Genomic DNA, 26167 nt, shown 5'->3' with positions numbered 1-26167 from the left:
ATTTTACCTACAGTGAAGCCCTATTATAGACTTACCTGTAGGTAAAAATAACAATGCAGGCTTTACTACTGCTTTAATCTTTTTTTTTTTTTACATTTACAGTTTCTTTCTGGTTTGGAGCCTAGGCCAAAATGATGTCATAGATTGCAGAAATCTTGATGGGAGGAGGGTCTTTCTCAGCTAAGCATGCCTTCCTACCTGCATACCTCACCTAAAGGCTACATGAATCATCTGCCCTTACTCAAGATGGCTGCGGCTAGAGATGATAAGGGGGTACATTTCAAAATGATTTCTCAACAAATTGAAGCATGGAGACTTAGATGAAAGAGTTTGCTTTGAATATTAAAAATAAAATAAATTGAGTGATTGTAAAGTTTCATTTTTTTTTCAAGAAAAATAATAAACATGTTAAACTTACCTCCTCTATTGCAGTGGATTTGCACAGAGCAGCCCGGATCCTCCTCTTCTCGGGTCCCTCGTCTGTGATCCTGGACCCCTCCCTCCTGGTGAACGCCCCCACAGCAAGCAGCTTGCTATGGGGGCACCCAAGCCAAGTCACAACTCCCTGTGTCCATTCAGACAAGGAGCTGCAGCCTGGCCAGCCCCCTCTCTCTCCTGATTGGCTGACTGGTTTTGATTGACAGCAGCAGGAGCCAATGGCACCGCTGTTGTGTCTCAGCCAATCAGGAGGGAGACACTCGTGGACCTCACTTAAGAGAGAGATGGGGCTCAGGTAAATATTAGGGGGTGCTGGGGCGGCTGCTGCACTGAGAAGGCTTTTTATTTTAATGCATAGACTGCATTAGGATAAAAAAAAAACTTCTGCCTGTACAACTCCTTTAAGTTCTGCTTTAATTACATGTGATTATGGAAATTATTGTCTGGGAATAGTGTGCAATTGATTTGAGATCGGTGTTTGTTTCCTTGTGCTGGTTAACACACCTATTACTGTCACAGTCATTTAAGGCTGCATGTTGCTAGTAGTAAACACATGAAAGCAAAGTTTGAGTTTTGTTTTCAGTAGGTTGTTTATACTATAGCTATAAAAATGTCCCACAACTCATTGAAAGATTTTTAGGAAAGGCAGGATTGAAGCCCCCATTGCAGCTCCAAATTTTTGCATATTAAAAATGTCAAAAGTGTGTGATCAAAAAAGTGTCAAAATTGTGCTATTAAAAAAAAACTTCAAAACAAATTTTTGTTGATGCTCATTGTACCCAAAATTATTTTTGATTACTTTCTTAATTACACAATTTTAAGAGTTTCTGTCTGCAAAAATGTGGTGCTGCAATGGAGTCCTCTTTCCTGAAATGATATTTTTCAGTAACTTAGACTAAAGAATGTAGCATGTGTGTAAATAATAAATCAAACAATCCTCTTTACTAAACCAAAAATCGGGGCTCAGTGAATTGCTGGCCAACACCTATAAGCGATTCAAAACTTATTATATAAACTGATATCCAAAATGGTGTAGCACAGCTCTCCTAAAATACTATAATTGCTATCATAAGTGCCAATAAACGATATTAACAAAAACAGCGTACATATATCACACCCTATTAAATGTGCATAATAAAAAAATACCAAAAATAATACGGTATTTCTTCTCTGTGTATCACACACAAAACTTCTGAAATTATAATACCGTCCAACAAATGTCCAAATGTGCAACAGAAATTGTGATAAGCCGATGAATATATTTGAACTTTAATCAACAAAAATCACCACTGTGCCAAAACTGAATTAAGTGAATCCACCACCCGTTTAGAATGGCCTCTCACCTCACTGACATGACCCCTGCATTACCAGTAGGTCACACCTCATAGTTTTCCCTCTCTGGGGATGGAGTAAACATCTACCACTTCCAAATCTTCACTGTTTCCTACTCTGAGTGGATGGATCTCAGATAAGATCAGCATACATGCAGGGAAACAAATCACACAACCCTAGTGTTCTCCGTTTAAAACTCTCATTTAATGTATAGGATAAAATATGGCACTGACAAGAAATAGCACTATAGGCAGTGCTGACCAAATATCACTCGTCTTTAATTACTAGGGATGAGCCAAACACCCCCCCGGTTCGGTTCTCACCAGAACTTGCGAACAGGCAAAAAATTCATTTGAACATGCGAACACCGTTAAATTCTATAGGACACGATCATGAATAATCAAAAGTGCTAATTTTAAAGGCTTATATGCAAGTTATTGTCATAAAAAGTGTTTGGGGACCTGGGTCCTGCCCCAGAGGACATGTATCAATGCAAAATTTTTTTTTAAAAACTAACTTTTTTGGGAGCAGTGATTTTTTTAATGCTTAAAGTGAAACATTAAAAATATCGTGCCTGGGGGGTGTCTATAGTGTGCCTGTAAAGTGGAGCATTTTTCCTGTGTTTAGAACAGTACCACAGCAAAATGACATTTCTAAAGGAAAAAATTGTCATTTAAAACTGATCGAGGCGGTAATGAATTGTCAGGTCTCGGCAATATAGATAAAACTCATTGAAAAAAAAACGACATGGGTCCCCCCTCCCAAGTCCATTACCACGCCCTTTAGGTCTGGTATGAATATTAGGGGGAAACCCCAAACCAACATTTTTTTTTTAAATTGCGTGGGGGTCCCCCCCAAAATCCATCCCTTATCCGAGCACGCAACCTGGCAGGCCGCAGGAAAAGAGGGAGAGACGAGAGAGCGCCCCCTTCCGGCGGCTTTTGAATTTGCCCCGAACAGCGCATATTGTTCGGTGACGTGTTCGCAGAACATCCAAACAACCAAAGTTCGGCCCAGACTTATGCCCGGGTCTAACCGTTCGCCCATCCCTATTAACAGTTACTAGCAGGACAGCTAGGTGCACAGATGGCCATGGTATGACGTTATTTACAGGGTTCCTTGTCCTATACATACAGTACATTACCTCTAATAGTCAGGACTTCCTCAGTAAGGGCCCCACGTCACCCCACGGCCATCTCTGTGCGTATCTGTCCTGCTAGTGGTTGTTAAAGACAAGTGATATATGGTCAGCACTGCCTATAGTGCTATTTCTTGTAAGTGTAATATTTTATCCTACACATTAAATTAGAGTTTTAAATGGAGAACACGAGAATTGTGTGCTTTGTTTCCCTGCATGTATGCTGCTCTTATCTGAGATCCATCCTTGCTTTGTGCACCGGTGCGCAGTCATATTGGAACAAGAAGGGGACGTCCCCGAACAGTTCCCACAAAGTTGGGAGCATGAAATTGTCCAAAATGTCTTGGTATGACTCCTAAACCTTGTGGACAGCCTTCCCAGAAGAGTTGACGCTGTTATAGCTGCAAAGGGTGGGCCAAGTCAATATTAAACCCTACGGACTATTAGGGCGTACACATGGTCGGACTTTGTTCGGACATTCCGACAACAAAATCCTAGGATTTTTTCCGACGGATGTTGGCTCAAACTTTTTTTGTCTACACACGGTCGCACAAAGTTGTCGGAATTTCTGATCGCCAACCACGCGGTCACGTACACCTCGTACGACGAGACTAGAAAAGGCCAGTTCAGAACCAAGCGCGGCACCCTTTGGGCTCCTTTTGCTAATCTCGTGTTAGTAAAAGTTTGGTGAGAGACGATTCGCACTTTTTCAGACTCGTGGCTTTCAGATCGTTTTCTGCCGTTCAGTTTGTGCTTGTGGGTTTGTATCTGCTCTTCAGTGCGTGCAGCAAGTTCCGCGTGACTTTAGGTAGTCATTGTATTCTTGTTCATTCGTTACTGGTTTTCAGGTCGCTCTTCACAGGCCTTGCTGTTCTTCAGTGCGTTCTGTTACTTCGTTCTGAGCAGCCGACCGTTTTCTAGCCATGTTTCGTATGCGTACTCCTCGTAGAGTTCGTGCTGTGCGGGGGCTTGGTGTTGGGGTCCTGACCTTGACACAAGTCCAGTCCATGAACAGGGTGGGGAGGAGTTCATGGACCAAGAATAGGTTGCTTCAGCGTGACCAGTTCTGTCATATGCCTTTGCTCCGTGAGATCCGTGAGAATAATCCTGATGATTTCAGGAACTTTCTCAGGATGACGGACCCTGTGTTTCACCGTTTGTTGGCTTCGCTGACCCCCTATATCAGCAGGCAGGATACCTGCATGAGGCAAGCCATCACTCCAGAGCAGAGGTTGGTCGCTACCCTGCGGTATTTGGTGACAGGGAGAAGCCTGCAGGACTTGAAGTTCTCGACAGGCATCTCCCCCCAGGCTCTGGGGATCATTATCCCAGAGACCTGTTCTGCCATCATCCAGGTCCTGCAGAAGGAGTATATGAAGGTAAGATTTTTATCCTTTTATATCACATTTTATTGTATTGAATGTTTACTAATATATTGTATTTCTTTCCTCATTCCCTAATTACCATGATTGTAATATGCTGTGAATGTCCCCTTTGTTCTCATGCATGCTGGATTTTTATGTAATTATTATTTTAGGTCCTTCATACATATTTGCCCTTCACTAACCTCCCCAGCATGGTGTCTCCTGCCCTATATTCACCTCATGTAGTCACTTAACAATGTATTTTATCAGATCCATAGTAGTGCTTTACCCCAAACACCCCCTAAAATGTTTGGAAATGTTATTTTTGATTTAAATTCAGGCAGAGTGCCATAGGCTTTTTTTTGTGGTGTCCCCAAATATTTTTTAGTAACCCTCCCTCCCCCAACTGCTAAGTCAGCTAATCCCAATTCTCTATCCTCAATCATCTATCTGCTGACTTTGCCAAACCCATACACACTATACCCACCTCTTTACTGGTCAGATTTATGGATGAATTCCCCAAAGCATGTAGTGCAAGGGCCTGCCTGTATACTTTCCAATGGTACTGTTTAAAGTTTTTGTATCCTATTATTATCTTGACAAGTAATAGCAGAATGTCCAAATGTCCTCAAATGTGTACAGTGTGTATTTATATCTTTGTATTCTGACACTTCTTACCTGTCCAGTGGTCTGCCAATAGTGTAACTAAGGAGGGGCTGTTCAAAGTAATACCCATTATTTAGGCATTCATCTCTCAATGAAGTGAAGAGGGTTACCTGTCCAAGATTTACACACACCCCCTATAATGTTAGAAATGGCCCATGAGAGGGGGGGTGGGGGAATATGATAGGTGTACCTTATACTTTGGCCTTGTTAAATTCCCCTTAATAAATGCTATCTGGAGGTTGGCCCATAATGTTTGTGTCTGATCTGCTTGCCATTTTTCAGAGTAAAAATAGTAATGTTTATTGTTTTTTCCTCAACAGTTTCCTTCCACGCCACAGGAATGGCAGACTGTGGCCTCCCACTCTGCCGAGCGGTGGGACTTTCCTAACTGTGGAGGGGCAATTGATGGGAAACACGTCCACATCATCCCACCACCCAACTCGGGGTCGTACTATTATAATTACAAGGGGTTTAATACTATAGTGATGTTGGCGGTGGTGTCAGCTAATTACGACTTCTTGTATGTGGACGTGGGGAAGAATGGCCGGATGTCCGATGGTGTCATGGAGTCATCACCCAGACGGAGTTCTACAGGTGTCTCCAGAATGGCAGCTCGGACTTGCCAGCTCCAGAGGACAATGTGGAAGGACTCCCATTTGTGTTCCTTGCTGATGAAGCGTTTGCGCTGGGGGACCACCTGATGCGGCCGGGGTGAGGACCCTCACCCCGGAACAGAGGGTTTTTAATTACCGGCTGGCCAGAGCCCGAAGAGTGGTGGAGAACACATTTGGAATCCTGGCCAGCCGGTTCCGACTATTTCTGACACCCATCCATATGGCGGAGTATAAACTGAATATATTATATTATTATACTGGCGTGCTGTGTTCTCCATAACTTTTTAAGGAAACATTCGGCCAACTATGCTGGCTCAGTTGGGCCTGAGGCCGGAATCCTACATCAAACCACACTGACGGCGCTTGAAAGTGGCCGTCCTGGCTTGCCCTCCCTGAGTGCCCGTGATGTCCGGTTACGCTACCTGGAGTTCTTTGCGGGTAGGGGGGGCTATCAATATGCCAGACAATCTGTGAAGCCTTTTTATAATAAAAAAAAAAAAGAAGTTCTTGGTGGACATTTACTGCTTGTGTTTGTTTTAGCTGACCCTGACAGAAATGTGTTAAGTCCAGATAATGTTGTGATTGTGTAACCTTATACAAAGCACTGTTGGCTGTTATTTCCTAAATGCAAAAACACATTTCACTACAAGTGCACTTGCAACTGCACTGAAACTGCACTTGTAGTGCAAAGAGGATTTGTCCTTAGGAAATATCCCCCATTTTTGCTGAAAACGGCAATTACATCACCCCAAAAGTGTTGTATTGTAGTGTTGAGACAATAATCCACACATTCTTGAGTAAGCAACTTTTTTATACCTGCACAATCACATGTGCATTTACCAAAGGTTTTTAAAACAAACCAACATGTTTGTTGTTTAACAATTTTTGCAGTAGCATTATCAAAAATCGAAATGTCCATTTCAGATAAAACAGGCCTGTGTAAAACCAACGAGAAAGACAAAAAACTTGAACTTACAAAGTTCACATATGGTAAAACCTGAAGGCTATATCAGACATCAGTATTTAGGAACTGGGTTTGATATAGCGTTCAGATGGGGGGAAATCACCCCTGGAAAAGCCAAATTTGGAAGATGCACACCAATTTACGAATGTCAACATGTGCTATCTGCCATCAGGGGGGATCAAGGGATGTGTTTTGGGGGAGCAAGCCCTTCCTCAACGCTACTTTATAATTGAGGAAGGGGTTGCACCCCCAAAACGCGTCCATTGATCTCCCGTGATGGCAGATAGCACATGTTGACACACTGTGTGCATCCTCCAAATTTGGCTTTTCAAAACATTGCAAAAAGTTTTAAAAGATTGGACCACAATCCAAAAAGTGATTTTGTTTGGTTTTAAATTCGCCCCAAAACATCAATGATGTTATTATTTTTTTTAATAACATCATTGTTTTTTTGCTGTATGTTTTGCAGTTCTACATTACACCCCATGATTTCCCCAATCAGGATCTGGGCACTTTCTGATGTGAAAAGTTCTGGATCCCTCACATGACGATCACCTAAAAAGAGAGAAACAAAACAAAAACAGGTATCAAAAATCTGCCACCATCCATCTCTTTTACCTGAGTCTGTGGTCGCAGACACTCACCTGTTGTGGTGCCAATCTCCACCACAGCTTCTTTTTCCTCCTGCTCAGCTTGGGTTGGTGGTATTTCACCTTCTTCCAGAGGGGGGGGGTCTCTGGTCTCCTCGGATGAGGGGTGTCCTCCGAGTCTTTTCTCCCCGATGTAAAACAAAAATGGTAGAATTAGCACACAGATATTTGATGGCAGGACTAGAAATAGGAAACATTGCTTGGAAGTGGGGTACAATTGTCAATTTTAGCCGAGTTCCAAGATGTATTTTTTTTATTGGCCTTTGTCAAGCTGCAATACTTTACCTGTTTAGTACAAGCTTCACAGATGGAGACCCCCCTATAGTATACACTGGAGCACCTGTGTGGCCCCCTAATAAAAATGTTGTTCTTGTGTCCCACACTAGTGCTCCAGTGTCCAGATGTGAAAACAGCTGCTCAGTGTCCTCTCCTTACACACAATCTAGTTTGCATTTCATTCTAGTAACAAACCCATCTACACAAAAAACTATTTGGCATCCAAGTAGGCCCCAAAAAAATGTGGGAAAATGCATATGGCCTAAACAATGGTGTTTTAGAGGCCGAAAGATAAATGTTTGATACGAACGAATAATGGGCCCATAAACATTAAAGTTGCCCTTTTAAACGTTACAATTAATAAAAGCATATGGAGCAGCATGAACGCAATAAAGACAGAAAGAATAGGAACACAGCACAACTACTTACTTTTTTGCAGCACTCTCCGGATCTTTCGGTACTGCTCTGGCTCTCTCAATTTCAGGTCCGACCACCGCTTCCTGAGCTGATCTTTCGATCGTCGTACCCCGAAATTCTTCTGCAGACTTTTGATCACTTTCGCCATGATCTTGGCCTTTCTGATATTGGGGTTGGGGTAAGGCCCATACTTTCCGTCATAGTCGGACTTCTTCATGATGTCGACCATCTCCAACATCTCCCCAAAGGACATATTTGTGGCCTTAAAACGTCTCCTTCTGGATCGGGACGTGTCCGGATCCGGGCTTTCCTCCTCGTTGCTATAATTAGCACGCACTTGCTCTGACTCCGCCATGTGCTCTTCACCCACTGCGTCGAACGAAAAGGGGCGGGGAATAGACTAGAAAGAACGTCAGGGGCGGGCGGAGTTACACGCATGCGCAGTGTGTATAAATCGTAACACGCGTGCGTATTACGTACGATCTGTGAGCGGAGGAAGGAGCATTGGACGCGCCGATCGTAAGAACGAAGGTAAGAGACAAACTTGTGCCTATACTGCTTCTACATTGAAGCCTATATTGTAACAAGATTAGGAGAGTTTTGTCTGACATTAGGCTTTGTCTTGTGTTGTGTCTTGCAGTGAACATGGATATGCTACTCAAAGATAATGACTTCATGTCAGTATTCATAGATATCTTAAGGGAGCTGCCATGTCTGTGGGAGATTAAACACCCCCATTTCAAGAACCAAGCAAAGAGGAAGGCAGCACTGGTACAATTGTGTGAAATTGTGAAGCAGGTGATCCCCACGGCAGACATCACCTATTTAAACATCTTCATTGGTGGCCTGAGGAGCACATATCTAAGGGAGCGCAAGAAGGTCCTGGATTCACAGAGATCCGGAGCAGCAGATGACATCTATGTCCCCAGGATGTTGTACTACGACAGGCTGCATTTTCTGGCAGGCCAGACTGAACCCAGGCCATTCCTCTCCAGTCTTCCTTCCACGCTTCCTTCCCCCCCGGCTGAGGCTTCTGACGCCCAACCTGGGCCTTCCAGGCAACATGTGGAGGAGCCCAGATTGAGCCAGGTATAGCATTCCTCTAAATATTTCTGCTTGTCCAATCAATGATGTTAACTAGATGTTAGTTGGGAGTACTAATTTAGGATTGTGATTGATGAAGCAACAACTAAAACCATGTCCCTTTTTCATACACAGGGAAGTCTCAGCCAGGAGGTGGCCGGGCCGAGCCGGCTGGCTGATCTGCAGGTCCCTCCACCCCCCCTGAAAAGAGAAAGTGGCAGGAAGAGGAGTGCCCTAGAGGATTCTACCGGAGGACTCTTTTGGAGGGCTACAGAGGTCCTGGGAGCACGACAGACCGTGGAGGAGGACATTGCTGCCGTCATTGCATACAAAATGCAGAGGATGGAGGAGGGCCAACAAGTCTTATGTGAGGCGCTCATATCGGAGGCTCTTAACAAAGGTATGAGGGGCCAAATGACAGCTCAGACACACCTTTGCGATGGTCCTCCTCCTCCTCCTGCAGGTCTTCCTCCTCGTCCTCCCTCTCCTCCAGGTCCTCCCAGTCCTCCTCCAGGTCCTACTCCTCCTCCTGTCACATCTCCAACTGCACAGCCACAGCCCGGAAGGAAGCGTGAAAGGAAGACCAGAAAGTGAGGACCCTGGATCCAGTCTGGTCGGCCAAAAGATGCAGCCTCTTGTGGTACCACAGCCTGGGGACACATATGTCATCTGCTGCTTTCCGGATCTCTGCGAATTCTGGACCAGACTGCCCTCCCTTACATATGGACTCCTCAGGCCACCGATTTTAATGTTCAAGATTTGATGTCTGCCGTGGGGGTCCCAGGCTTTGCTAATTTCTCATGTTGATCCAGTGTTGCCTTCCTCTTTGTTTGGTTCTGATCCCTTAATAAAGGATTTTTGTTTTGAATTATACTCTCCTATGTGTTTTACTTCAAAAATGACAGTTTGTTTGTGAGGATTCAGGTACATTTCAAATATAAAATGTGAAATGAACAAGGGACACCAACACCAAACAATCTCCTGGAGATTAAATAATAAAAGATATCAATGGTGTTGGGGTAACTTGACACACAAAACACACACAAAAATATTCTGGAGTAAAAATAAAAATAACATTGAACAAAGATCAGCCTTTGAAAAAATCCAAACATTAAATAAAAAAAAAGGCTTAAAATCCAAAAAAAATAAAATAAAAAAAAAATAATTCTGTCAGATGTGACAACTAATAACAATATATTTAGGGAATCCCAATAAAAAAACAAAAATAAAACTTTGTGAGAAGTGTGTGTGAATATGAGCAGCAAAACTACTTAATTCTTGTCACATTATAAAGAAGAAGAGAGTGCGCTGTATTAAACCATTTTGAACATTGCAGCGTGACGAAAGTGCTGTATCTATTGCGAGCGCTAAGTTTACCAGAACGAGCTGTTCCGTCTTGGAATTTCTTCTGAGCATGCGTGGCACTTTGTGCGTCGGAACAGGCCACACACGGTCGGAATTGACGCGATCGGATTTTGTTGTCGGAAAATTTTATCTCCTGCTCTCCAACTTTGTGTGTCGGAAAATCCGATGGAAAATGTCCGATGGAGCCCACACACGGTCGGAATTTCCGACAACACGCTCCGATCGGACATTTTCCATCGGAAAATCCGACCGTGTGTATGGGGCATAAGAGTGGGATGCCATGAAAGTTCATGTGCGTGTAAAGAAAGGTGTCCCAATACTTTTGGTAATATAGAGTATTTTGGTTCTACTTTTGCCCTTTGTGTGCCTCATCCTTGAAAATAGTTGCTCACGAATATACCTGTGTGTGTAAAGGCAGGCGTCCCAATACTTTCACAAAAGCTGCACTTACATGAAATGCACATTTATAGTCAGGAGCAGAGCAACGATGGGCAGCCAATATTGTGGTACGTGTAACCAGTAAGTGACTGAAAGAAAATGGAGGAAATCTGCAAGTAACAAGAGTAAAAAACAGGTGTAAACAGGTTTTTTTGAACAACAACAAAAAAAAAAAAAAATAACAATTACAATACACAGCTAGTCAAGGTTTAGATCTACATTAATAACAATAGATTTCACTTTTATGCTGATAATCACATTGTGTACAACAAAGTATTTTGTTACATTGTCATTAAAAGTAAAAGACTAAAATCTATCGACTTTATGCAGAAAACATTGGAATCCAGGAAGTGTTAGATACAATCACACTGCATGAGGGCAATAAACATATAAATTGCATTATACTATGTTACCTTTGTATCTAGGCTCCACCTTTCCTTGTAAACCTTGACCAGGTTCTAAAGTTTATGCGCTTGTGTCTAGAAGCATTCAGAGGGAGCCGTGTACTGTGTGTGATACTGGAAGAGACAAGGGGCTCACAGAATCCAGCATTTTTAGATCATCCATTGGAAGGAAACTGTATGTACTAACGTTGGGCCAGAATTAATAACAGAGACAGTGCCTGGACCAAAGGATCCACCATAAAATGCATGGGATTCACTAGGACTGGGGAAGAGTGACCAACCTAAAAGACTACTGACCAAGTAAAAACCAAAATGCTAATGAAAACTTAACAGTCAACACAGAAAAGGTGCAAAAATAAAGAGAAATCTCATTTGGCTTCTAGAAGTGATGCAGGATTTAAGCTTCCTCTAAAATTTTATTAAGAAATAACCCAATGATTGAACCCTACCAAGATCAGGAGGAAAAGAAGGACATAGCAAGTCCTCAGTTAACTGAAAACCTCAGCAAGACACAACGGCTTGTGACCTACCTTGTCAACCAGGCTGGAGCCCAGCATAACCGGGTAAAGCATCAGAAATCTTAGGACCTAATGTGTCAAGACGGCTAAAAATGATGGACAACAATTCAGACAAAGCTCCAGAGAAACAAGGAGTTCAAAATAAAAATGGCAAGGTCACTCCAGGACCACCAACAGAAGGCAAAAAGACATCACAGAGTGTTAAAAGTGTATCAAACACTGAAGCTATTGAGTCACAAGGAACTGTTGAGAAAAAAAACAATCAAAGCCAACGGAACGAAAAGGAGACGGAAAAACAAATAACAAAAGCTGCAAGCAAGACATCGGTGTCCTCGAAAGATACAGTGCCACCCAGAGACCAGGATGTAAAAGAGCATCAACTAGGAAAGGAAGAACAAAAACGGTAGGATGTGGTCTGTTAGTTTATGGCCACCAATTATTTTACAACTTTTTTAGTTACAGATAATATTTTTTTTTACATAGTGTTTTCATACATTTTATGAGGGGAGATTGTAATGTTCATCCATTTCTCCCCACATTCCTTCACAGAACTCCTTGTATTCTGTGAGAAGAATATGAGATGTTTTATGACCAGAGGAGGTGTGATTAATCTGATATCTTTTTTTATTCTTTATTTTTCATATTGGTTGTTTGAATGCACCTGCAGGCACAGCTCTGTCTAGGTAATGACATCTAGCCTGAACAACAAGATTCAAAAGTTGTAATAACATTTATACACACAAGCATATACTACATACAGTACATACTGTCCCCAGGGGAGAAGGGTTCCCTGTCCCCAGGGGAGATGGGGCCCTGCCCCCAGGGGAGATGGGGTCCCTGTCCCCAGGGGAGAAGGGAGCCTTGTCCCCAGGTGAGATGGGGTCCCTTTCTCCAGATGAGAAAGGGTCCCTGTCCCCAAGGGACAGAGTGGCTTATTGGATGGTGTGTGGGGGATATGGAGTCATCTCACTCCCCATTACCAGGTTGCAGGGCACTCATCCATGATCGCCTGGGCTCCCTCCAGCAGCATCATGGACAGGCGATCAGCATTACCTCCAAGGGAGATCTGTCATCTGTGTATGGGGGGGGCTGGCAGACAAGCCTGTGGTGTCCTCAGGGGAGCCAGCTCTCATAGGGCTGCATCTTTTCCTAAAGTTTGTTTGCCCGGAAGAAGCATGTAGTGCAGTGTGAGCAGACTCAGGGGGTTGGCTGGGGAGGACAGACACTGGACTGAGCAGTGCTGCATGGAGCAGAAGAGAGGGACCCGGAGGAGCTGGATGAGCACACAGGCGGGGAATCCAAAACTAAAATGCAGCCAGTGCAGTAGAGCAGGGAGCTCTGCTACCCACCCCCAGAGACGGCTCTTTAATAGGCGGCTGCGAAGCCTCTGTAAGCGCGAGGCCTAAGGCGACCCCGTAATTAGAAGCTCCCCTGCCTCCCCTCTTGGAGTGCAGCCTGGGTCCAATGGACCCATCGGGACCCATGGTAGGGCCGGCCCTGGAGCCAGGCATTCTTATCCAACAACAGTGCCTGACCTCACAAATGCGTTTCTGGAAAAATTCTTAAACATTCCCATAGACACACTCCTAAACCATTTGGACAGCCTTCCTAGAAGAGTTTAAGTTGTTATAGCTGCAAAAGGTGGGCCAACTCAATATTGAACCCTACGGACTAAGACTGGGATGCCATTAAAATTCATGTGCATGTAAAGGCAGGTGTCCCAATATTTTTGGTAATATAGTGTATTTTGGTTGCCCTTTTATTGCCCTTCGTGTGCCTCATCTTTGAAAATAGTTGCTCACAAATATACGTAGGTGCTGCCACAAACTGATGACATGAATAAGCCTTGATTGTGAAGAGTGGATCATTTTTCTTTGGGAAGATAAAACTCGCAAAAGTCCAGTAAAATTTTTCTTCAGCTGCATGCGTTTGCTCAGTTTAAACGCATTCAATAGAAAAAAAAAATCCCCCAAAAATCAACATTTTTAAGTAAGTTTACGATTTTGTGTTGGGCTGCATTCATAGTCATCTTGGGCCACAGATTGGACAAAACAGTTGTAAAGTTTGGAGAGCATTTTTAAAATTAAGAAGAATAGTTTTCTTGGCTTGAAAGAAAATGAGCCTAAATATAGTGAGAGAACAAGTGGTTTAGAATGTCCAAGCAACAAACTTCAGGGGTCTTCGGAGTCTGAAGACCCAAGTGAGTTTCCAGTACTTTAAACAACTTTTCCAGAGAATAATGATTCGTGGAAAGGTCCAGAACCTATATAGCACATCCGCTGGTGTAGCACCATACCTTGGGCATCGGGCATGAATCCCAAAACCCATACAGAATAGCTTAGCTGTGTGTAATGCAGGTGGTGAATGAATTTAAATGGTGTCAGCTTGTCCTTGGTGCTGATTACATCTTGAAACCAAGATGTAAGGTCAGTTATATATTGGAGCCATTTCTGGTAGGATTTATTAAAATTGATCCTTTGCCTTGCAAACGTTTATAAAAAATTGTGGTACGTTTGGTGTGGCCAGAGTTGCACAGCCAGTGGACAACTACACTTTCAGTGTGCCAACTTGATTCCTAATGATGTGATATAGTAGGAGGTATTTGAAAAGAAATGTATCAGAATTATTATTTTTTTTTTACCTTGCGTGCCTCAAAGGATATAAAGATGTCTTTCTCAAAGAGCTGAGAGATATATAAATACCTCTACTGGACCACCAGGTGGTCACTGTGACCATCTAGTTCCATGAATCTGTGGTAGTTCCATAGAGGGGTTCGAAATGTTATGTTCGTCTTGTTTTGGATGAGTATTGAATGTGACAACTCAAAATTTTAGATATTTCCTCATTTTTAGTCCTGGAGACAATGGTCACCAGGACAAATACAGTATAGATGGTAAAGATCTCTAGTGTGGACACAGATAGCAATAAAAACCTGTCAGTGGTTCTACTGTAATCCTTCCCTTAGAGAAATATTGGGTTTTGGAGGTATGACTCTATCTTTTTTTTTGGAGCTGAGAATGTAAATCATAATTCGTCTACATTAGCAACATTCCTTTGTAAGGAGTTCCTACTCGTTGGTGTTCATTCCTAAAATGTATTTGCCTCTAACAACCTATCAGAAATGTCCCTGCTTCAGTCTTACTAGTACAAGATGGCAGCATCTTCTCACCCACTGTATAGTGTAGTTTGTCTCTGAGAGTGTTCTTGTTATTGGTAATCTTAGTCTTTTATTTATTCATTATCTAACTTTCTTTGCCATCAGCTCTAACTTCTTTCATCCAGTTTGGGTTTGATATAGGGCCCAAGTGACATCTTAGTTTGAATCCTTGGATTGCCTACTAGCTTCATCCCACTTCTGTATGTGCCAGGCTGGGTTTTACTTTGGTCTACCTGTGGTTATGATGTCTTAATTCCTGATACTACATCTGCTTGTCTGGTATTGACTTTTGGCTATTCACATCTATTCGTTTGGCCAAAAGGTCATGAAAATTTGATGGAGCACCATAGTACAACAAAACAATTAGATGCTTCCTGGAATGATGACTGCTATGGTCCCAGAGAGCTGTAGCGATGGTTATCAATCCAACCCCTACAATGTCTATTAATGCTCCCGGTTATGTGACATTCCTTGCTGTTAATCACTCTATAATAAGTACCACCATATCCTCCTCCATCTCAAAAGGGACATTTTTTCCATTGGTCTAAGGACCAGCTTTTGTCGAAGGAACATGCTGGAAAACCAGAATCCGATCAGTCAATGGCTGTGAGCGTTGATTAGTGTGTTCTAGCGGTTCTTGTCAGAACACAAAGGCACAGCAGGAGAGATCACTGCAATAACATTGCTTAGTTAGAACAGCAATCTTTTAGGCTTTTCTTTTGTTTGGTTCGCTGGGTTGAATGAAAAAAAAAAATTGAATGTGTGTACCAGACTGTCATATCATTGGAAGGAATAGTGTCTCAAGGGCCAGATAAAGGCTAGCCAAGGACCACAGTTTGGAGACCACTGCTCTATAGGACCAAGAAAAAGACATTCCTTTTAGATTGCTGTGGACATTTTTTTTCTACAATTTTTTCTTCTACATGTTCCATAATTGTCCTTATCTGCGCTGGATTCTGTATGAGGAACTATTACAGGTAAATTGGTTGGTATTTACAAGGAGTAAAGTACAAATACCGCCAAAGTAATGATTTGTCTTATTGGCCATAAAGGAGCACTGATAACACTGGTGAATTTATAGGTTTCTGTTCTGCTAGAACCATACAATTTTTTTTTCTTTGAAGGTCATTTTAATAAAAAGCAAAGAATTCTGTCACAGGAAAATGTTGTTACCTGTTTGTGACTATCCTTTATAAGCTAAAATCCTAGTTTGCAGATTGGTACAAGGACGCTTAGTTTTATGACATATGTTTATGAGTGTCAAACATTCCCCATAATGGAAAATCGGACCTTTAACAAACTTGCCTACTGAGCACTTTCACCCCCTTCCTGCCAAGACCAATTTTCAGCTTTCAGTACTGTCACACTTTGAATGACAATTGCGTGGTCATGTAACACTGTACCCAAATGAATTTTTTATCATGTTTTCCCCACAAATTGAGATTTCTTTTGGTGGTATTTAATCACCCCTGTTGTTTTTTTTTTTTTTTTTCGCAAAAAACAAAATAAAAAAGACTGGAAATTTAGAAAAACAAAAATATGTTTTTCTTAGTTTCTAACAGAAAATTTTGTAAATAAGTAATTTTTCTCCTTCACTGATGTGTCCTGAAGAGGCGGCACCGATGGGCACTGATATGCTGCCCTAATGGGCACTGATAGGCTGCACTGATAGGCACTGATGAGGCTGCACTGATAGGCACTGATGAGGCCGCACTGATGGGCACTGATGAGGAGGCACTAATATGCAGCACTGATGGGCACTGATAGGTGGCACTGATGGGCACTGATAGGCATCCCTGATATGCAGCACTGATATGCAGCACTGATAGGCGGCACTGATGGGCACTGATAGGCAGCACTGGAACAGGAAAAGGTTTACCACACTCACAGGTTTGAAGCAAAAGTGAAGACTTTATTAAAGATAAAAATCATCAGACAACATCATAGACATCATGACATAAGTGCAGACTTGGCACAGATTAACGCATTTCATGATTTGGAATTCTCTTAGTCAGCTTAGGCAGCACTTATGGGCAATGATAGGTGGCACTGATGGGCAGCACTGATGGGCGGCACTGATAGGCGGCACTAATGGACACTGATGGGTGGCACTGATGGGCAGGCACTGATGGGTGGCACTGATGGCAGGCACTGATGGGTGGCACTGATGGGCAGGCACTGATGGGCGCTGAAGTTTGTGAGTTTGTGTGTTTACCGTCTGCTACGAATATGCTGCACCATTCCCACATGCATATCACACGGGCCTCCTGTGGGTGTACAAGATAGTTAGGAAGGGGTGTGTATGACTATTAAATGAAAATGTGGTAATACCCTGAATGGAAAAAAGTATAAGCTCATTGTAACGTAATGTTGCATAATGTAGCATCTTTGAGTTCCACATTTCCATTTCACATTGTCAGATGTCTTCAGAAAAGGATCAGTATGGGCATCTCCTATATCTTTTTCCCTACAGGTCTCCTATAAATTCCAGCTAACTTTCAGCCTTCAATAACATCCATTGTTTCTGTTTGTCCTTCAGTTACAGGGCACTGCTTCTGTCCTGGGAGGTAAGCTGGAACGCCGTTGGTATAGCAGCCTGCTTGGCAAACGGTAATAAGGTCAGTGATTTCTCTTATGTGGCACTTTCACCTCCAACAAAAGACTCGGAATGGACACCTCCAGTGGACCAATCCTCGATTGTCATCATCTACTCTTCCCCCAAATCAGAGACACCACTATACCAGATGGAACGCTACCTGGATTACTGCAGCAGCAAAAAGGGTTGGTTAATACTGTCTATGCTGATAAGTGATATGTAAATGAACTTACAGAGGAAATAAAGGAGAAAAATAAAAGGTGCAGCTGAAATTGGGAAGGGCTAGCAAACTTTGGCTGGTTGTAGGTGGAAAGTACCAAGGTTGCTAATTCATCTCTTTAAAGGGTTATTGTAGTATTGCACAAAACCCGACCCCCTACCCCCTGGTTTTCATGATTAAATTATGCAACACAAAAGCAGACTTTGGACGCAGGTAAATTCAACTTTACACTGCCTTGACTGCCCAGGTCCAGAGGCAGTGTCTACACCAGGGGTCTTCAAACTATGGCCCTACAGTTGTTTGGGAGCTACGATTCCCATAATGCCTAGTCATGTCTGTAAATGTCAGAGTTTTACAATGCCTCATGGGACATGTAGTTCCACCACAGCTGGAGGGCCGTAGTTTGAAGATCCCTGGTCTACACCCTCCTGTACTTCTAAGTCCTCTGGAATTGACATGTGCACTGGGCTTAGCCTTAGAACATGGACACCATAGGACATAAACACTAGACCTGCAATAGACATGGACCTGTCTGTACTTTCTACTTTGATGAAATGGAAGCAGATGATGGAGATGACATACTATTTTTTTCACTGTGACCCTCTGCCTGCTTATTAATTGCAAATATTCAGTATCTCACAAAAGTGAGTGCACCCCTCACATTTTTGTAAATATTTTATAAAATCTTTTCATGTGACAACACTGAAGAAATGACACTTTGCTACAATGTAAAGTAGTGAGTGTACAGCTTGTATAACAGTGTAAATTTGCTGTCCCCTCAAAATAACTCAACACACAGCCATTAATGTCTAAACCGCTGGCAACAAAAGTGAGTACACCCCTAAGTGAAAATGTCCAAATTGGTCCCAATTAGCCATTTTCCCTCCCCCCCGGTGTCATGTGACTTGTTAGTGTTACAAGATCTTAGGCGTGAATGGGGAGCAGGTGTGTTAAATTTGGTGTTATCACTCTCACTCTCTCATACTGGTCACTGGAAGTTCAACATGGCACCTCATGGCAAAGAACTCTCTGAGGATTTGAAAAAAAGAATTGTTCCTTTACATAAAGATGGCCTAGGCTATGAAAGGATTGTCAAGACCCTGAATCTGAGCTGCAGTATGGTAGCCAAGACCATACAGCATTTTAACAGGACAGGTTCCACTCAGAACAGGCCTCGCCATGGTCGACCAAAGAAGTTGAGTGCACGTGCTCAGCGTCATATCCAGAGGTGGTCTGTGGGAAATAGATGTATGAGTGCTTCCAGCATTGCTGCAGAGGTTATAGGGGTGGGGGGTCAGCCTGTTAGTGCTCAGACCATACATCACACACTGCATCAAAATGGTCTGTATGGCTGCCATCCCAGAAGGAAGCCTCCTCTAAAGATGATGCACAAGAAAGCCAGCAAACAGTTTGCTGAAGACAAGCAGACTATGGACATGGATTACTGGAGGCATGTCCTGTGGTCTGATGAGACCAAGATAAACTTATTTGGTTCAGATGGTGTCAAGCGTGTGTGGTGGTAACCAGGTGAGGAGTACAAAGACAAGTGTGTCTTGCTTACAGACAAGCATGGTGGTGGGAGTGTCATGGTCTAGGGCTGCATGAGTGCTGCCAGCACTGGGGAGCTACAGTTCATTGAGGGAACCATGAATGCCAACATGTACTGTGACATACTGAAGCAGAGCATGATCCTCTCCGTTCGGAGACTGGGCCGCAGGCAATATTCCAACATAATAACTACCCCAAACACACTTCCAAGACCACCACTGCCTTGCTAAAGAATCCAAGGGTAAAGGTGATGGACTGCCCAAGCATGTCTCCAGACCTGAACCCTATTGAGCATCTGTGGGGCATCCTCAAATGGAAGGTGAAGGAGCGCAAGGTCTCCATTATCCACCAGCCCCGTGATGTCGTTCTGGAGGAGTGGAAGAGGACTCCAGTGGCAACCTGTGAAGCTCTGGTGAACTCCATGCCCAAGAGGGTTAAGGCAGTGCTGGAAAATAATGGTGGCCACACAAATGTTGACACTTTGGGCCCAATTTGGACATTTTCACTTAGGGGTGTACTCACTTTTGTTGCCAGCGGTTTGGACATTAATGGCTGTGTGTTATTTTGAGGGGGCAGCAAATTTACACTGTTATACAAGCTGTACACTCACTACTTTACATTGTAGCAAAGTATCATTTCTTCAGTGTTGTCACATGAAAAGATAGAATAAAAAATTTACAAAAATGTGAGGGGTGTACTCACTTTTTTGAGATACTGTATATACATTGTACAAGTATGATGGATAATTAGGTCCACTCATTGAAAGAAAATAGAGACACAATACGCAATGCGTGGCACCACATCCAGATTATATGAACAAAAGGAGAGAAAAATTAGAAGGCGGTCTTTTAAGGCTGCCACTGTATTCCCAATGGGAAAAGAGAAGTACTCAAGGGTATAGATAAAATATCAAAATGTATTAAAAAACATCATAAAAACATGTCACAAAGGATAAGTGCATGGGTATGCTGTGGTATGTACATTCTCCCATATATGACAAATATGTCTGCACAGGGAAACCTGTATGGATGGCCTCTGGAATAGTGAATATGCTGTCATAACAGGAATCTTCTATCTGAAGGCCAGCCGACGGGATCACAATGCCAGCACCAATGGAATACTCTGCATTTCGCCAATAGCTTCCTCAGGAGATGCTATTGGTACTCATGTGTTTGATTTCATACCAATAGGATCTCCTGAGGAAGCTATTGGCGAAACGCGTAGAGATTCATTGCTGCTGGCATTGTCAATCCCATCGGCTGGCCTTCAGATTTCTGTTATGACAGCATATTCACTATTCCAGAGGCCACCCGTACAGGTTTTCCTGTCCAGCCATATTTGTCATATATGGGAGAATGTACATACCATGGCATACCCATGCGCTTATCCTTGTGACATGTTTTTATGATGATATTTAATACATTTTGATATTTTATCTATACTCTTGAATACTTCTGTTTCCCCATTGGGATTACAGTGGCAGCATTAAAAGTCCGCCTTCCAATTTTTCTCTCTTTAGGTCAACTCATTGCCTTGCTCTGTGCTCCTCACATCATGCATCAGCCAACAGAAACTGATTGAAGACCCTCTTTCAAAATTGAATAGAGGCTCATGATCAAACCATGGTGCAAATTATACATTGAATTCTTGATAACTCGCAAAAACTAAAGAATCCAAGGGTAAAGGTGATGGACTGCCCAAGCATGTCTCCAGACCTGAACCCTATTGAGCATCTGTGGGGCATCCTCAAATGGAAGGTGAAGGAGCGCAAGGTCTCCAATATCCACCAGCCCCGTGATGTCGTCATGGAGGAGTGGAAGAGGACTCCAGTGGCAACCTGTGAAGCTCTGGTGAACTCCATGCCCAAGAGGGTTAAGGCAGTGCTGGAAAATAATGGTGGCCACACAAATGTTGACACTTTGGGCCCAATTTGGACATTTTCACTTAGGGGTGTACTCACTTTTGTTGCCAGCGGTTTGGACATTAATGGCTGTGTGTTATTTTGAGGGGGCAGCAAATTTACACTGTTATACAAGCTGTACACTCACTACTTTACATTGTAGCAAAGTGTCATTTCTTCAGTGTTGTCACATGAAAAGATAGAATAAAATATTTACAAAAATGTGAGGGGTGTACTCACTTTTTTGAGATACTGTATATACATTGTACAAGTATGATGGATAATTAGGTCCACTCATTGAAAGAAAATAGAGACACAATACGCAATGCGTGGCACCACATCCAGATTATATGAACAAAAGGAGAGAAAAATTAGAAGGCGGTCTTTTAAGGCTGCCACTGTATTCCCAATGGGAAAAGAGAAGTACTCAAGGGTATAGATAAAATATCAAAATGTATTAAAAAACATCATAAAAACATGTCACAAAGGATAAGTGCATGGGTATGCTGTGGTATGTACATTCTCCCATATATGACAAATATGTCTGCACAGGGAAACCTGTATGGATGGCCTCTGGAATAGTGAATATGCTGTCATAACAGGAATCTTCTATCTGAAGGCCAGCCGACGGGATCACAATGCCAGCACCAATGGAATACTCTGCATTTCGCCAATAGCTTCCTCAGGAGATGCTATTGGTACTCATGTGTTTGATTTCATACCAATAGGATCTCCTGAGGAAGCTATTGGCGAAACGCGTAGAGATTCATTGCTGCTGGCATTGTCAATCCCATCGGCTGGCCTTCAGATTTCTGTTATGACAGCATATTCACTATTCCAGAGGCCACCCGTACAGGTTTTCCTGTCCAGCCATATTTGTCATATATGGGAGAATGTACATACCATGGCATACCCATGCGCTTATCCTTGTGACATGTTTTTATGATGATATTTAATACATTTTGATATTTTATCTATACTCTTGAATACTTCTGTTTCCCCATTGGGATTACAGTGGCAGCATTAAAAGTCCGCCTTCCAATTTTTCTCTCTTTAGGTCAACTCATTGCCTTGCTCTGTGCTCCTCACATCATGCATCGGCCAACAGAAACTGATTGAAGACCCTCTTTCAAAATTGAATAGAGGCTCATGATCAAACCATGGTGCAAATTATACATCCAGGACATAAAAATAATGGCTTTGATATGGTGTTAAACCTAGAGCCAGCCCAACAGCTGTCAATGTTTTTAAACAAGTTAGGCGCAAGAAAATGAACGATCCCTGTAAGGATCGGCACCCCAATTACAGTACTCTTGTCAAAGTCAAATGACCACAAGATCACTGTATAAAGGACCAGTATTTTGTATAGCAATGTTCAGTGTCCTTAAGCATTAAAAACGTTGCTAGATGAAGATCATGGCTTTGAATGTCATTTTTGTTTTTGTATCACATCGGCTAGGGACACAAAAAGTGATTGTGGTGATTGGAGAAGAAGATGATATACAGAAGTGGAAGGATAAGTGGGAAGAAAAACAATTTTCCAAAACTCTTGATCAGTTCAGATTTTCACGGGCAGAGCTGGACTGTATCACCAGGAAAGATATTGTTGAAGAGATGCTGGAAAAAATAGAAAAGTTGAGAAAATCCCTGATCAGTCCAACAGGTATGTGAGGATTTGTTGGTCAAAGTGTAAATAGCTGAGAAAGTAGACATGTGTAATTTGTTTCGTTCCAAATTATTTTTTTTTAACTAATTTCAAGAAATTTGATAATTCGGAAACCGAATTAAAATGAAAACCAATTCGAAATATTCATAAATTCGTATATTCGAAAATTTGGAAAATCGGAAATTTGAAAATCTGAAATAATAACTAACTATTAAATTATAGGTATTGGAATTTCCTTTCAAATTTGGCTGTTAGTGAACGTAACGAATGTGGATTTATTCGAAGTTACCAATTATCCAAAATAACGAATGCCGTATCTAAATGAATGTAGCGTAATGAATTAATAATAAATAGCAATAATAATACTTTTTTTATAAATTATTTATTATTAATTCATTCCGTTCCATTTGTTTAGAAATAAATAAACAAATGGAACAAAACTAAATAATAATAAATAATAATACTTTTTATTATTATTGTTATTTATTATTAATTTGTTAAGTTCCATTTGTTTAGATACGGCATTCATTACTTTGGATAGTTTGTAACTTCGGATAAATTTGTTTTCGTTACGTTCACAAACAGCCAAATTTGAAAGGAAATTCCAATACCTATCATTTAATAGTTAGTTATTATTAGTTAGTTAGTTATTCTTTAGAATTTTTGTTGTTATTTTCGGATTTTTTGGATGTGGATTTTCTAATTTACAAATTTACAATTTTTTCAAAAATTTACGAATTCATGAATTTCCGAATTTTCGAATTGGTATCATAACCAATGACGCGAAAAAAAAAAAGGAAACGAATGAAACAAATGAAAATGAACACATTTTTAGGCAGTGTACACGTGTATGGGAAAGGTTTTGTGTAAAGCAAATTAAGAGCTATCAAGATAAAATGGCATCATATGGATCTGCTTAGCTGCTTGCGGACCGCCCCACACAGAGGTGGCCGTTCTGTGCCAGATCACGTACCTAGTATGTGATCTGATACTTCCGGGTCTGGGGCGCGGGCCGCCGGCGACCTCCTCCCACTGTGTTAGGACACAGTAGGAGCCAATCAGCGGGTCCAGCAAACTCGATGTCCACTGGGACCCGACGATCATTCTAGACACAGGCAGAACGGCAGTCTGTCTACGTAAACAAGGCAGACCTCCATCCATGTGAGAGGGGAATGTACTGATCCTGCGTTTCTGCTAAGCAAGAACACAAATCGTTACCTTCCCCCAGTCAAAGCACCTCCCCAAAAGTTAGTAAGCACTCCTAGGGAACACATTTAACACTTTGATCGCCCCCGATGTTCACCCCTTCCATGCCAGTGTCATTAGTACAGTGACAGTGCATATTTTTAGCACTGATCACTGTATTAGTGTCACTGGTTCCCAAAAAAACTGTCAGTTAGGTGTCCGATTTGTCCACCGCAATGTCGCAGTCCCGATATAAGTCTTTGATTGAGGCCATTACTGGTAAAAATAAATAAATAAAAATGTCCCATAGTCTGTAGATGCTATAACTCTTTCGCAAACCAATCAATATACACTTATTGGGATTTTGTTTGTTTGTTTGTAAGTGACATTTGGAGGCAGAATCAGCCAAATCTGGCTCATGTGTTTACTATCACACACACACACATTGGGGCTGTAGTTGACCACAACCATCAGCAGAATCACAGCGTAAATCATTGGCTGCGAGCCTGCTGACCAACTTGTGCTCTGTCCAAGCACAGCACGAGAAATCAGAAAGTTCCCCCCCGTGATGTACCTGTACATTTCGGGGGAACAGCAAAACTGACGACCAGCAATACATGTTAAACTGCTGGCCGGCAAGTGATGCACAATATTATGTTGCATTAATACACATGCATTAATGCAATGCATAGTATGAATCTGCCCTGAGTACTTGCTAGAAATTCTAGTACAGTGGAACTTTGGACTATGAGCATAATCCATTCCAGGAGAATGCTTGTAATCCAAAGCACTCGCATATCAAAGCGAGTTTCCCCATAGAAGTCAATGGAAACGAAAATAATTTGTTTCCGCATTGACTTCTATTGCATGCAATACCGCATGTAGCCAGAGGTGGGGGGGGGTGCCGGAGAGCCTTGAAAATACTCGGGGACTGCTCGGCTGAACTTGGAAAGCCTTGGAAAGGCACGGAAACACTCAGGAACCAAGTATTTCCGAGTGTTTCCGAGTGGTTCCGAGTATTTCCGAATGGCTCCGAACCGTTCAGAGTGTCAATGGCACCCCTGCACCTCTGGCCAAATGCGGTACTGCACACCCCATTAGCTTGAATTCTTGATAACTCGCAAACCGAGCCAGAATTTAAAAAACAATGGTTGCTCGTCTTTCAAAAAGCTCGTTAACCGCATTACTCGTTAACCAAGGTTCCACTGTATTTGGGAGATGCTGTAATATTCAGTTGGCTGCTCTGCCTCCTCACTTTGGCTGATACCAATAAAATACGTTTCTTGTTACATTCTACATTCTTTAGTTGAGCCTCCCGTAATAATGGGCCTTCACCTCATGCCTATACATTAGTATATTGCTCTAACAAGCCTAGAAAAATAAAATGCAAGCTGAAGTGTTCCATGTGCCAAGGCTGCTAATATACTGTTAAAATACTATACCCAGAATAGTGTTGGACCTTCTTGCAAAAAAAAAAAAAAAGACACTGCCGTTTCTGCATATATACTGTAGTCAAGGTAATCCTCTACTGGACCTTCAACTGGTCTAGTTGAGATATGAGGAAAGTGATGTGATTCTGATTTCCGGAGGCAGTGGGCCTGGTCAAGGCATTGGTAGATGCAGGAACTTTCTCTTACACTGATCTTCTCTTACTAACAGGTCTTCAAGAGAAACCAAGTGGAAATAAGGTAAGAGATTCCTTCATAACAGTAAGTTCTTCACTAAAGAGAGATATGCCAATAATTATTATTAAAGAGGAACTTCAGTCATTTTTTCATCTTTCCATCCTTTAAATCTTCTGCCCTTGTTGTTGTTTTAACTTTGGATAGTAAAACTTTTTTTTTCTCAGTAAATCCCTTATACACAAAATTGGAAGCTAAGAGAGTGGGACTTTGAGTTCCACTCTCTTAGCTTCCAATTTTGCATCTAAATTATAGGGACGTTGGCACATTTTTATAAGTACCTACAGTGTCACCCTGGTCTAAGGTACTTTATTAACTAGGACCCTCCTTCTTCTCAATAAATCCCTTATACAGCCCATTTCCTGTTTCTTGTCTGGTCATTATCCTAGGCTTATGACATCATGCACAGCTCTCTCTCTGACTCTCATGAGAGTTTGCAAGGAAGGGAGGGGGAGATGAGTCATAAGAGGGCCAATGAGAGCTGCAGAGCTGGAGGTGCGCCTCTGTGTGTGTCTGTGTAAATCCAGGAAGTGAACAGGCAGCAGC

At 42.2% G+C, this 26167-nt stretch overlaps 1 protein-coding gene across 1 annotated transcript in view; it reads left to right on the top strand.

Moving 5' to 3' along the window:
• Positions 1–10628: 10628 nt before the first annotated feature.
• The window catches only part of LOC141148243 (uncharacterized), a 30965-nt gene continuing 15426 nt past the window's right edge, over positions 10629–26167 (top strand). The window contains exons 1-4 of the mRNA XM_073635500.1: positions 10629–12070; positions 17364–17605; positions 22548–22751; positions 25599–25627. Of these exons, the coding sequence (XP_073491601.1) occupies positions 11760–12070; positions 17364–17605; positions 22548–22751; positions 25599–25627 (786 nt within the window). The 5' untranslated portion in view covers positions 10629–11759. The remainder of the gene's footprint in view (positions 12071–17363; positions 17606–22547; positions 22752–25598; positions 25628–26167) is intronic.

Source organism: Aquarana catesbeiana, linkage group LG06 (genome assembly GCF_042186555.1).
Source record: "Aquarana catesbeiana isolate 2022-GZ linkage group LG06, ASM4218655v1, whole genome shotgun sequence".
NCBI lineage: Eukaryota > Metazoa > Chordata > Amphibia > Anura > Ranidae > Aquarana > Aquarana catesbeiana.
The sequence above is the reverse complement of the archived record's forward strand: the minus strand, read 5'-3'. Positions and strand labels throughout refer to the sequence as shown.